The following is a 13205-nucleotide window of genomic DNA, read 5'->3' as shown; positions in this document are numbered from 1 at the left end:
TTGGAGACAAATTAGTAACGGTACTCTGTTTTTGGTCAGCTCCTTGGTCTCCCTCCCGATACATTGTAAAATTTACATGATTTCTTAATCAAGTGTTTGGGTCCCCCTCAGAGTTTGGATCACTTTGATATACATGCATTACATCGAACCACCTGGAGAATAGAGATAGGTGATATGTCTGAAGTATGTAAATATTGTAAGGCTTTGAAGTTCAAGTCCGAGAGTTTCAAAAATGGGGTTTACCTCACATGCATTTATTGGTTACTTTGCAAAAAAAAATTATTAATTGCTGATGATGTAGATCGGTTTGTCTGTGCTGAAATTCCAAACAGAGAAACCCATCCTGAATTATGGTACAGTCATTAAACACATGTCTCGTGGACCTCATTTAAAAGATTCAGCATGTTGGGACTCTAAAGATTCCAAATATTGTTTTTAAAGAAGTTCTGAAATAAAAGTGAAACTAATGAAATACACACTTTTAAGATTTGTTATCTGGAAAACACGGGGGTTGGCGAGCGAAGCGAGCAGGGGGCTAAGCCCCCTAGTGTGCTTTAAAGATATCAAGAATAAATATACACTGATGGTGGTAAATCAGTTTTTCCAATTATATTGTATATAAAATACTAGATTTGAGATCCAGAGATATTTTTAAATTCTTCTAGCAAGTTTAAAACCAATGGTAGAGATACTGTATTTATGTGGTCTTTTAACAATTAGCATGGGCACTGTCTGTGACTGGTGTAGCCTCACCTACAAGTATAAAATGTTGTGAGAGTTATAATATATAAATTGTAAATGAGTTATTGAAGAATCCTAGATGATGCAGTTGCACATGACATAAAACTTCTTTACAGGAGATTAAAGACATCTTATAGGAGAAAAAATACTTTCATGTGATACTCTGGTGACTTTTTTCAAATGTTAACTGAAAATGAATTTTCTGCCTTTTGATATTATGTACAGTATCTGGGGGCATGTGTTTGCAAAAATAGACAGAAACAAATATTTACACAAGTTTGAAAATCCCAATCAAAGACAATTGAAGTAGGCAGAAACAAATTTTCAAGTGACTAAACTTTAGAGTTGGAGGAAGAAATACTTTACAAAGGACTTCACTGCATTATTTATAACTTTGAATTTCTTAGTTAACAATATATTAAATATTAAATCATTCTTAATGTTCAACAGTGTTTTGTCTTAATGTTCAACATTTTTTTTCTCTCACTAGGCCTTGCGTGTAATGGCAAAGATCATGCGTGAATGTTGGTATGCCAGTGGTGCAGCCAGACTAACAGCACTGCGAATCAAGAAGACGTTATCTCAGCTCAGTCAGCAAGAGGGCATAAAAATGTAAACACAATTCAACAACTTATCCATTCGGTGCTTGAAGGGTTCAGCTGATTGGTTTTGTTTGGTCAATGAAGAGGAGCATTAAAATGAAGACGCCTTTTAATTTCAACTCCTGGGTTGCAGTATTTGAGTACTCTGAAAGGGATACTTGTTCTACCTCACTGAGGGAACAGAAGCTGGATCTTGTTGCCTTTCATATTATATAGGATCACAAAAGAAAGATGCTAAACTATTGGATCCTTTCTGTGCACTATGAACACCTCCTTACCCAGGACATCTTACAGACATTGATGTAGTTAGCTTTATTTTTTAACAATATTTAGAACAATTGAGGGGGTGGGGGTGGGGGTTGGTCTGGTGGGTATGTGTGTGAGGGGAGGAGGGGCTTGGTGAGTCACGAGGCCAGTGAATTGATTATATTTGCTGGTCTTAACGTTCTACATATTAGTGCTTAAATTAAGGTGGTTTTATTAGCAATGCGTGCTAGTATGGTCAAATTTCAATTCAGTGTTAATCATGGAAGAACTTATTTGTTGTCTTGTATCATGTTTCCACTGTTGAGTTGACCAGAGAAAGTAAATTCCACCTTTGGTAAATCATTACCCTGTACCATTGCTGGTAATATGCAGGGTTTACAGAGGGGTTGAGAACATAGAAGGATTTTGTTTGAAGTTTGCAAGGAAGCACCTTATATAGTGTATATGAGTTACACTGCCAACATTCCCACTGATGTCTTTGGAGCCTTAATTAACAGCATTAAATGTGAACCAGAATTTTAGAATGACACATTATATCATTTATTTTAAATTGTTTCTAGATCTCTATCTCAGCATTAAGTATGATTATGTGACACAAGTAATTTGAGACTTTTTTCATGGACGTTTTTGTATGTTTGACATTGTTCAGTCCCCATTAGTATCTCCATTCTCCATAAAAACATGAGATAAGCAATTTTTCTTGGCCATACTTACACATAAATTAAGTATGCAAAAACATTACACACTATTTATATTTTCATCCTAATAACTTTGCATGTGATTATGCAAATAGATTATGCAATAGATTTGTTGTAAAAATTCTATCTCAAGACATATTTTCTAGGAAGTTCACACTGTTTCTGTGGTTGCGTTTTACTCTAAAGACAAGATACTTTAAAAGAAAGATGACCTGTATATCATGCATTACTTTATGAAACTCTTAATATAAAATCATGCTTTAAAAGTATTTAGTGTTACTGACACATCTGTTATTATCTGGATCTTTTAAATAAAGGGGTTAACAAATGATTAGCATCCTAAAAGTGAATATGTGCATTGATTTTACTCCGATCTTTTAGAGTTTTCTGTTACTGCTAGAACTATATTTTTTCTATATACCATGCAAGCTATATAAATATTACATTTTTCCAAAATATTCAGACTCTGGCCCATTGTACTATGTAGTGTAGTAGTGTCTTTGCAGTTTATTGAACATTTTGAGTTAGAAGTAATATATTGTACTCTGTATACACATGGAAATGGAACTGTATAGTTGTGCAACAGACAAAATTCATTCACAAAACTATCCCTTTTTAATATTATAAATGTTTTTCAGCCCACATATTCCAACAGTAACCTATCTGCAACTTTAGCCTCCAAATATATTGCATAGATGATAATAAAATGTCAGTTCTTAATGGTAAATATTAACAAGCAGTATTAGTCATTAACACTCCAAAGTACTACATTATTATGTAATGTTGATAAAAAAGATCTAAGCTCAACTTTAAAGTGATTTAAAGTTTGTGTTATTGCACAGTGTGCTTGACATGCTCTTGAACAGACGGACCTTCCTGTTTCTTTAATGAGATGCAAGTAGAGGCAATAGATAAAAGTGAAATTCTGAATTTGGCAAGCTTATTCATTATAACCCCTAAATCCAATATTTTACACCATAGGTTTTATTAGATGAAAATTAAGCGCTATACAGTAATCCCTCACCTATCGCGGGGGTTACGTTCCAGAGCCCCCCACGATAGGTGAAAATCCGCGAAGTAGCGACATATATTTATTTTATTATTTATACATATTTTAAGGCTTTATAAACCCTTCCCACAGTCTTATAAACCTTTGTCACTCTCTTATTAACATTTCCCACACTCTTATAAACACTTCCTATGCTCTTAAACACTTTCTACATTCTTAAACACCGCAGACCAACACTGCACGCAGCGATCAGACGTCGATGTGTCTGCACTTGCTTTGTGAAGGGGGGCAGCTGAACTCACGCTGAGCAGAAATGGACTTTGTGCTGCTTCTGCCAAAATGCCTGCTTGTCGCTCTGCGCGTTCGGAAGGATGAGGAGGAGTTGGGGTGTGTGAGGGCTGAACACACGTTCGCTCAAACCCCCCTGCCCGGAGGCACAGTACACTCCTGCCACTTCGCATTGTCAAGGGGGTGGGGAGCTGAATGAACGCTAAGGAGAAGTGGACTTTGTGCTGCTTGTCGCTCTGCCTGTCAATAATTTAAAAGCCTGTACATCACCAATTTTCCTGTCTCACTGTCTTGTCTTGCGTGAAGTTAAAATGTTTTATAATAGTGAGATGTTACTCATATCCTTAGCCCGGCATCCACATATCATATGTGTTAACAAAGTGTGTTTTATAAGTTTACATGTGTTTAAAGCATGTGGGATGGGTATTTTAAGGCTTAAACTATAAAAATGTTTATTTATATGGTCTTTCTATATCGCGGATTTTCTCCTGTTGCTGATGGGTCTGGAACATAACTTCCGCGATAGGCGGGCAATCACTTCTATTTAAAAACCCGCGAAGTCGTGAATCCGCGAAAAGTGAACCGCGAAGTAGCAAGGGATTACTGTATTTTTTTTTTTTTTTTTTAATAATTTATACACAGCAGGGTTTTTGTAGTAACCCATTCTTGCCCATTTTAGTGTATTTGAGGCCCATTCATTGACTATTGTCATTGGCAGGGCATGTTTATGTGCTCCCTTGGCCACTGTTTGTCATAAAGCAGAATGGGGATTAGGGTATGGCTCCCCCTTGGTGGATTGCCATTGAACCATAGAGTGGGAGGGTGTTGGATTGATTATGGATTGAGAAAAGTCTTCAGAGGAATATTGATTGCTTAATCAAACCACAGTAACCTACCGCAACTTCATGTTAAATATAACAGCGACTTGCAACATACTGGAGGCAACCTGTAACCCAAACTTTAAGAAATCAGTAAAACAAACAAAAAAAGAAAAACTGAGAAAACAATAATCTACAATTTTAATGATACAAGAAAAAAATATAAAACTGGGGTTAACTGTTTCTTTAAAGTAATGGGGACATTTACTAAATCCAGGACTCTGGAGCGTTTAAAGTGGCAACACTGTTCACTCGGCCACACTGATGCCCTACTATTAAAAAATAAAAGTAAATTTCAGGTAATTAAATATACTTACACCTTTCATTTCATTAGAGTTTCAACTCCTGATCAGGGTAGCAATCTCTTATCCAACGTCTGGAACATTCATTGCTTTATTTGTAATTCTCAACAGAAAAAAGTTCAGAGCAGAATGTGTCCAGTATCGTTGTAATACTGGAGACAAAAAAAGGGCAGAAAGAAAGCAAAATGCTACTATCATCGCAAACTTCTCCATTGGCCCAAAGCACTTCTCTATTAGTTCTGTAGGTTTTGTTTTAAAGAAAGTCCTAATCCGATATTATCTAAGCAAATTTGTTTCTCTTTATTGCCCTCCAGCTTGGTTAATATTTTTGTCATGAGAGAATCGCAAAGAGAGTTTTCCAGTATTGGGAAATTTAACTTTTTAGAGTCAAGCAATACTATTTTTTTTAAGGTATGTTATTTTAAGTGATTTCATCTCAATTAATTGCTTGTCATTATGGTTTTTTTTTTTCCAACAAATTCCTACCACTCCTTCTGAAGTAAATTAGTTAATTAAAAATATTGTTTGAGTGAGATGAATTGAACCTGCATAATCCTTTCACTAGTCCCAGAAAACTGCCTAAAGAAGTGCTTACATGATCTGGAGAAATCTAGATTCTTTGTATCTTCTTGTATTGCTGTTTGGTATATGCAGTTTCTCTAATGTCAGGCAGTCCTTCCATGAGTTCCCTAGATTCCTTTTGGAAAGTTGTGTGGAGTTAAATATATGAAAAGTTATTCTCTACTTTAATTTTTCTCTTTAGACTTGTATTCCTTTATTATCTTGAAACCATACCATAGCAAACAGTAAGCTGAAAACCTATGCATAGGTAAAGGCCTAAATTAAAATTAGCAAATGACAGCAGATTTAGAAATTGTATACAAGTAAATCTAGCTTTCCTGCAGTTCTTGGAAATATGTTTAAGAGTCATTGCATAAAGGTAATGTGTTTATAAGGTTATTTTTACATTATGTCTCCAAAGTAAATACTTTCTTTTTAACAAATGTGAATATTATAAAAGAATGTGAAACTCTCTACACTCTAATGGTAAAATATTGAGAACACTAGATTAGACCTTTTATTTATTTGGTGATTGGGAGAATCATGCAACATATCACTTCAACAGTTGTGAATTTCGAAATTTTTACCTTGATTAAAATATTTACAATTAATATATGCAAAATTCATTAATTGTATTGAGTGTGCAAAAGAGCTTTGTGTGTGCAATATACATAAGTGAAGTTTTCTGCTTTGTCTCTGGCAAGTAGAATATGTTGAGGATTCTCTCACTAGAAAGTGCGTGTCAGGGATGTAAATACCAGTATGGTGACACAAGCCTAGGAAAAAGAAGGGAGAGTGTGTGTAAAGGCAGGGGCTGGTAGAGGTGGTGATACTTAAAATGCATTCCATAGGATGTGTAACACATGCTTTGGGGTAGCACTTTTTACATATTTTATTAATTTTGTTTGATTTCCATTTCTGCTCCTTGACCCTATTTTGGTTTTCTCATGTGTTATATCACTGTTACCACTGTCTTGGCATTTTATTTTTTATGTTTAATTTTTACAGCAAACAGTAATAAAAATATCTTTGTACAGTATCTCTTGCACAATGAACAAAAAAATGAATGTAAAATTTGTTTTATAGCATGGCATCAAAGAATCATGGACTTTAATTTTGGGCCCTTCATTTTTGTCCCACATCTCATAAAACAAGCCCATACAAGAGATTACTTATTGTCTTGCAAAACTCACCTCAGCTCAGCTCAACAGTGGAAATAAAACACTAGAGTGGGTTATGTATTGTTGGCATTATTATTTGTGTTTAGGGAGGTAAGAGTGATTTGAATGCTTTTTTGGATTATATTGCACCTTTTTTTAATCTACTTTTTGATCAGCATAACTTATTTCTTATAATTTTGAAAATGAACATGACCTCATTCAGTCTTGGCAAACATGCTTTGACATATGCAATATATTGATATTTTATATATTATTACTGCTGTGTTATTATACCATGCCTTCCAAACTTGTTGTAAACCAGAAAGTGCCACTGCTATTAAAATTAATAAAGAAATGGGGGCTGGGGAAACAAAAGTGTGTACACACAGACATACACAACAGTGTGTGATAACCCTATTCATTTACATTTAAGAAATATATATACAGTATAAATATATAAAAAGAAAAAAAATCTTGAGGGTATAATTTCTATATGTGCACAAATGAGGACCATTATAGTGTTTTTTTGCTGTTTTCAGACATCTCCCCCTTATTGTTTATGTATTTTCTTGCAGTTGGTCTTTAATATATAATCCCAGAAACTTTGGTTATATACATATATGTTATATAGCTATCATGGTTGATTTTGATTATCTGTAAAGCTTTGTTTTATTTTTTTTCATGTCTTTGCAATTTATATTTGTTTCAGACTGTACAACTTCACCTTTTAAAATCTCAATATCACTGGCTTTCTACTAGAAAACAAGTATTTAATGTTGGAAGGATTCAAGTCCTGTTTTACTTTTATTTTTATAAGTTGTCATATATAAAGACACTACTGTTTATTTTTGTGTGTGCACATAACTTTTTGTATAAGCGTGCATTTTTAAAATAAAAGGAAAAAAAATAGCAAAATATTTAAATGTAAGCAAAGGGTGACATTAAGCCATAGATTTTTAAATATTTAGTGGCATCTTTTACTGCAAGAATGTAAATTAAGAAAATATATTTAATGAATCATTTTTAATGAACTACTTTTACTGTTTATTTCAGCAAGCCTTAAAGGACCAACTGGAGGCTTCTGGTTACAATTTGTTAAATCTTAAGTAATTGAACATACCAGCTTTGTCATGAATAGACTTTATTTTAGTTCCTTAATTTCTGCCCAGTGCATTACTTTAACAATGTGCTGCTATAAAATACCAGTAGTAGTGTTATTTGTTTGATTTGTTTACAGGAAATTCTGTGCAGAGTTTAAGTGCAGGATTGGTAGATGGTTTAAGGTGTTTTGAAATACTTGCCAGACAGGTGCCATTAAACTCAAAGTTGACAAAACATTTTTGAAGAGTGCAGTGCCATTCCTATGCCATTATGCCATTGTTTTATCGTTAAATAAATATCTCTTTTTATGTACATCAAACTTGAAAATGCTTAAGAAATAAGTGTGAAAATAGTCACACCATAGTTTATCATGTAATGCAGGCCCAAAGATTACTGGTAATAGTATATTTATGACTTTAACACCCCAACTGCAAATTGCAAGTTTGTTCAAGTTGATTGGCATTAATGTTCTAGCTTAATAGGTTTTAGATTTTATGTTAGATCTAATTTAATGATTATATTTAATAGTGTGATTGAAAGATTAACTTCACCTGCAAGTTTTTGGATGATATTGTTGTGGGATATACATACTGGGTTATTTTCTCTTCCAGGATCAAACAAGTTTCAAGGGCAAAATTAATATTACTGTTGGGAAATTTTCTTTTAAAAATGTTTAAGTTCCTTGTCATTTACTGTTACAAGGATCATTGGCTAGAGTTTTGTCTTGGAGTTATAACCAGTATGTGTAAAAGAACTTTCTCACTGATGAAATAGATGTTTCCAGGGGTTTTAAGTATAAGACAACAACCAGGTACAGTACGCCTTTTGAAGAGCCTTGGTTTTTACAGCTCAGAACTTTAGTATCTGAGGTTCTCAGTTGAAACAGGCTACTGGTGAGTTCTCAAACTGAAGGAAAGTAAAGCTTATGAAATTTAAATGGCAGTTTACAATAGAAAGATGGTAAAATCAAAAGAATACAGTATCTGAGCAAAATCTGTTATTAATGGTAGACACTTTGGGTAGTGTGTGTAGCAATGCAATAATTACAAGGCCAGCTGTCCTTTTTCATTACTGGACCTGTTTTGGCTAGACCTAACTTATGCATATTAATTTTTTTTATATCAACCTCAGGTGATTCTTTCAACTTCATGTTAACCTGTCTCACCAGCAGCCTTATTATTATTATTATTTTTTTTTTTTTTTTTTTATAATTGTTACTATTAAGGATAAAATGCAGGTGAAAGCCGTAGGTGATGATAATTAAATACCCCAGGGTCAAGTTGGTTGCACCAGCAAATTTATTCTGCAAATAAATTATTTCAGTGTAATTATTAATGTTGCTAATTACCCCTTGTTTAAGTAAAATTTTGAAACAAAGTATGAGGAGCTTTCACGTATTTTATTTTATAGTCTGTGTGGAGATTATTGTTCTTTTTGCAAGAGAGTTGTAATGTAATAATTGAGAGAATGTTAAACTTCATTACATCAAATTTGGGATAACTAGTCACTTATCAGTGGATACAATATGAGAGTTGTTGCAAAAGTAATGTATTCTAGTATATTGGAGGTGTTATATGCAAATCACTGCATTGTAGGAAAAAAGCATAACCCCATTATTTGCTTTTATAATTAAAACTTTTTTTTTTAAATACCTCTTCAAAGACCAAGGCGTATTTACCTCATGTAAAATGGTATCATTTTTGTCTTCAAACTTGCCATTGTTTCTGTAATATAGGGGTACAAAAATTACAGGTACTGTCAGTTCTATTAACATTTGTATTGTGGTTTGTATTGTTCCCAAGTTGTAAAAAAAAAAAAAAAAAAAAACTGTTACTCATTTTTACCACATTCTATATTTGCTTTTTTTTAAGCCTTTTCATGCTTTAAGAATGTCAGCACCTGTTTTGCCGAAATTGTGCAGAAATGCCTTGTGTGTTATTTTAAGTGGTCAAACTATTTTTTAAAAAAAAATCCTAGTCTTAATACTGAAGTGTTGATTTTTCTCTGATTTCTACAGCATATGTTTTGACTTTTGTAGTATGTACAAAAGGATGGAAAAATGTGAGAACTAGCTATGAGTGATGCTTATGTTAAGTGCTAACATAGTACAGTAGAAAGGTAAGTGAATAAAAAAAAAAACAAAAAAAAAAACTGTTTTGAGTGTTTGTTTGCTTTCTCCAAGTACTGTAGTTGGTTAAGATGAGGGGAGAAAGAGGGTTTCCTGGTACAAATATATGAAAACACTTGAACATATTTACAGAATGTACTTAAGTTTCCATCGTATAAAATTCTAAACTTCAGGAAGTTGAATGTATGTCTGTATGTATGTATGTTTTCTAGGTGAAATACTGTACATTATACATTGAAAACCGCAAACGTGCAGTGGTTTTTCAGAGTAATTGCATTTTGCCATGGATAGATTTTGAGGTGTAAACAAAGATCTATATAATGTTAAGTTGGCTCTAAGATTTGATATCCTTAACATCACTCATGTATAGAACTCCCATTCATCAAAACACTCCTGAAGAATTGTGTACTCCGTTTTGAATCTTTAAATTGCAGTATGGATCAGCATCTACTATATAAAAGCAGTTCTATCTGCAGTGGCTAAACAGATTTAGCCAGCAAGGTTGCTTGTATGTCGTCTTTTGGAAGCGATGTGAAATCAAAATATTGTGCGTGCGCTGAATCCCAGGAGCTGGCAAAGTCTCACAAGGTTCCATAGAAGAATGTATTTTACAATAATTTATGGAGGTGATTTGTTTCATGGACAGTCTACCCTATCTGTAAAGTGACTTAGTGTTAGTGTAGCTTGTGTGTCATTGTGCACACATTCAGAATTGTTCAGCTTAATCTACCATTCATTCAAATGTATGTCCGATTCCAAGAGGATCCTTAATTACTGTGTGCTATAAGGAATTAAAGCTCAAAAAAAGTGTATCAAGTTGTTTTTTTGTGGAAAGGAAGATTTCTCTGTGAATAACCTGCTTATGTGGCTATGTAAACCCTTAACTGGGTTACTGTTAAGGATTCTGTAGTCTGCAAAAGCCCATTGCACTGTGTCAACCTGCATGTGTATTTGCTTTGCACATGCTTGCAGTAGCCACAGTTAGAAACATCTGCAAAATAAGTTTCCGAAGGCAATTGTTCAGGTGATCGCATTATGCCTTCTTCTGGCTGAAAAATGTATTCCTCAATATTTCAGAAATAACTACATTTGTGCTGATGAGCTGAATTTACAGTGCTAAATGCAGTAACAAAATCTCAAGAGCAGTAGGATAACACTTTAAGATTATATAGGTTACTCATTGTTTTAAAAAGTAATTGGACTAACTGGATACTTAGTGTTATTGAAGTGCCATTATTCCAGCAGTACTGGGTGTAAGGCAAGAAGCACACATATTGGGTCATTTGCAGGGCTTAGTCACACAGCCAAGCAGAACAGAGTGAGATGTGTTTACTCAATTTGACTAAACATTTATTTAAACACAAGAAAATTATCACTGGCATCATGTACATTTTTAGATTAATGATAGAAATGGGGACGTTTAACCCTTTTTTTTTTTTTCTCCTCCCCACAGTTTATTGGCATTGGAGTGTGTTTGACAAAGAAAAACTGCAGATGATTACTTGCACATGTAAATACAGCTTGGGTTAGGTTCCGTCTCCTTGATTATAATAGATATACTGGATTGCACATGATTCCTTCTATATGTGCTTCAACTGGGACTGACTGAGAAGTGATCTATTATTTGCAGCCACCTGGAAAGCAACTCTGGGGCTATCATACCTGTAATACCCAGTGTTGTATGTATGTAGTTGTATGTTGGATTCTCCAAATTCTGGTGGCTACCTTTCATGTGCATCTTATTATATCTACTACCATGCTTCTTCTGGATTTTTTTTTTCTGTCACTCATCTGTGATACCCCAGCCATCTCACCTTCTCCCCTGTGTTGTGCTGCTTCTCTCCTACTGTCAGATAAGTATTGCTCATAACTATGCTAAAATACTCTTGTGATAGACTCCTTCACATTAAACAGTTTGTTCAAAGTGAGTGGTCAGACCTAAAAGACAGTGGCATTGTGCAGCCCCCGAAATCTTTACATTGCAGGTCAGATTGTCACCACCATGCTCTGAATGAAAAGTTCACCGGCAGCATCTGTTCAGGGATCTTCAGTTCCGTGCACAGTTCAGTTCAGTGTACCAAATTCTCAATATGCTAAAATAACCTCTGCCTATGGCTCTGTGCACATGCACAACAAACCCTCATCCGCTAATATTGCATTGTTTAACTCGAGCTTTCTTCATGGTAAAGCATTGGTGATGTCAGAATTCATCACAGTTTCTAACCTTGATGTAATTTTGCTTAAAAGAAGCCTGGCAAAAACCAAATGAATTTACATCTAACATAGAAGCGACACTACCTGGACACATTTACTTCTCAGAGGCTCATAGCTCAAGACGAGGAGGAGTTGCAGTAAATGCTAGATTCGAGTTAAACATCCAAAGAATCCCAATTGACTGTCCATTATCTTTCAAGCGTCTTGCTCTTAAACTAATTATGAAATCTGGTCCTGTCTGTCTTATTGTTGTCTGTCGTACCCCAAAATGCCATGGGTCTTTCATAACCGTTCTGACTGAACTTTTAACCAAATTAAGTTCACCTTCTGAAAGAGTCATTCTTCTCAGTGACTTCAACATTCATATTGACACTCTGACACGTCAACTGAAGAATGAATTTCTGTCCTTAATGGACTATTTTGACTTTGCAACATGTTGATTTTCCTCCTAACTCTGGTGGTCCTACATTGGACCTGATTTCTACATCTGCCTTATCTATGTGTAACACTGATTATAGTAATTTGGGACTCTGATCATAAAGCAGAATTTTACCCTTCCCTCCTCTTTCCTGTAAATGTCATATTTCTTTCAGAAACCTTCAAAATATCTGTCCCTCTATCCTTGTTGGATCAATTTCCCTGTTCCATCAATTCTAGATAGTCTTGTTGACTATTATAACTCAACACTAGATAAAACCACTCCTTTAAAAAGAAGGGAGGTTTCTTTTAAGCGTTCATCTCCATGATGCAATTCAAAATTACAGCCTGACAGTAGCTGGGCAATGCCCTGAGAGAATGCCACATAAGACTGGCTTCACTGTGCACATTCAGGCTTTCTCTGACCACCAAAGAGCTTACAGAGATGCACTAACTGCAACCAAAACACGAATTATGGCAGAACAATAGAAAAGTGGCCTTGATAACCTGAGTGTTTTGTTCTCTTTATTTAATAAACTACTTCAGCCTGCATATGGCCCAATTCTCTCCTCTACTGAAGTCAGTGAAGTCTGTTTCCATAATAAAATTAAAGATCTAAATAATTTAACTAACATAATGCATCCTCCATTTATATCTTTCCGTCTTTCTGCTCCGTCCAGCTCCTTTTATAAATTCTCACCAGTCACATTTGTATTGGTTAATGACCTGCTTTGTAAGATGAGGCCAATTGTGTACTGGACCCCATTCCCACCACAATTCTTAAATCCTGCCTTCATGCCATAATCCCGACTGTTACAACAATAATAAATGCATCCTTT

The 13205-nt window shown here is 34.6% G+C and overlaps 1 protein-coding gene across 1 annotated transcript in view; it reads left to right on the top strand.

Moving 5' to 3' along the window:
- Positions 1-8984, top strand: part of LOC114653642 (TGF-beta receptor type-1-like) — a 101631-nt gene extending 92647 nt beyond the window's left edge. The window contains exon 9 of the mRNA XM_028804062.2: positions 1232-8984. Coding sequence (XP_028659895.2) covers positions 1232-1357 — 126 coding nt within the window. The 3' untranslated portion in view covers positions 1358-8984. The remainder of the gene's footprint in view (positions 1-1231) is intronic.
- Positions 8985-13205: the final 4221 nt, after the last annotated feature.

The sequence above is a fragment of the Erpetoichthys calabaricus genome, chromosome 6, assembly GCF_900747795.2.
Source record: "Erpetoichthys calabaricus chromosome 6, fErpCal1.3, whole genome shotgun sequence".
NCBI lineage: Eukaryota > Metazoa > Chordata > Cladistia > Polypteriformes > Polypteridae > Erpetoichthys > Erpetoichthys calabaricus.
Note: the sequence above shows the minus strand (reverse complement) of the source record. Positions and strands in the feature narration are given on the sequence as shown.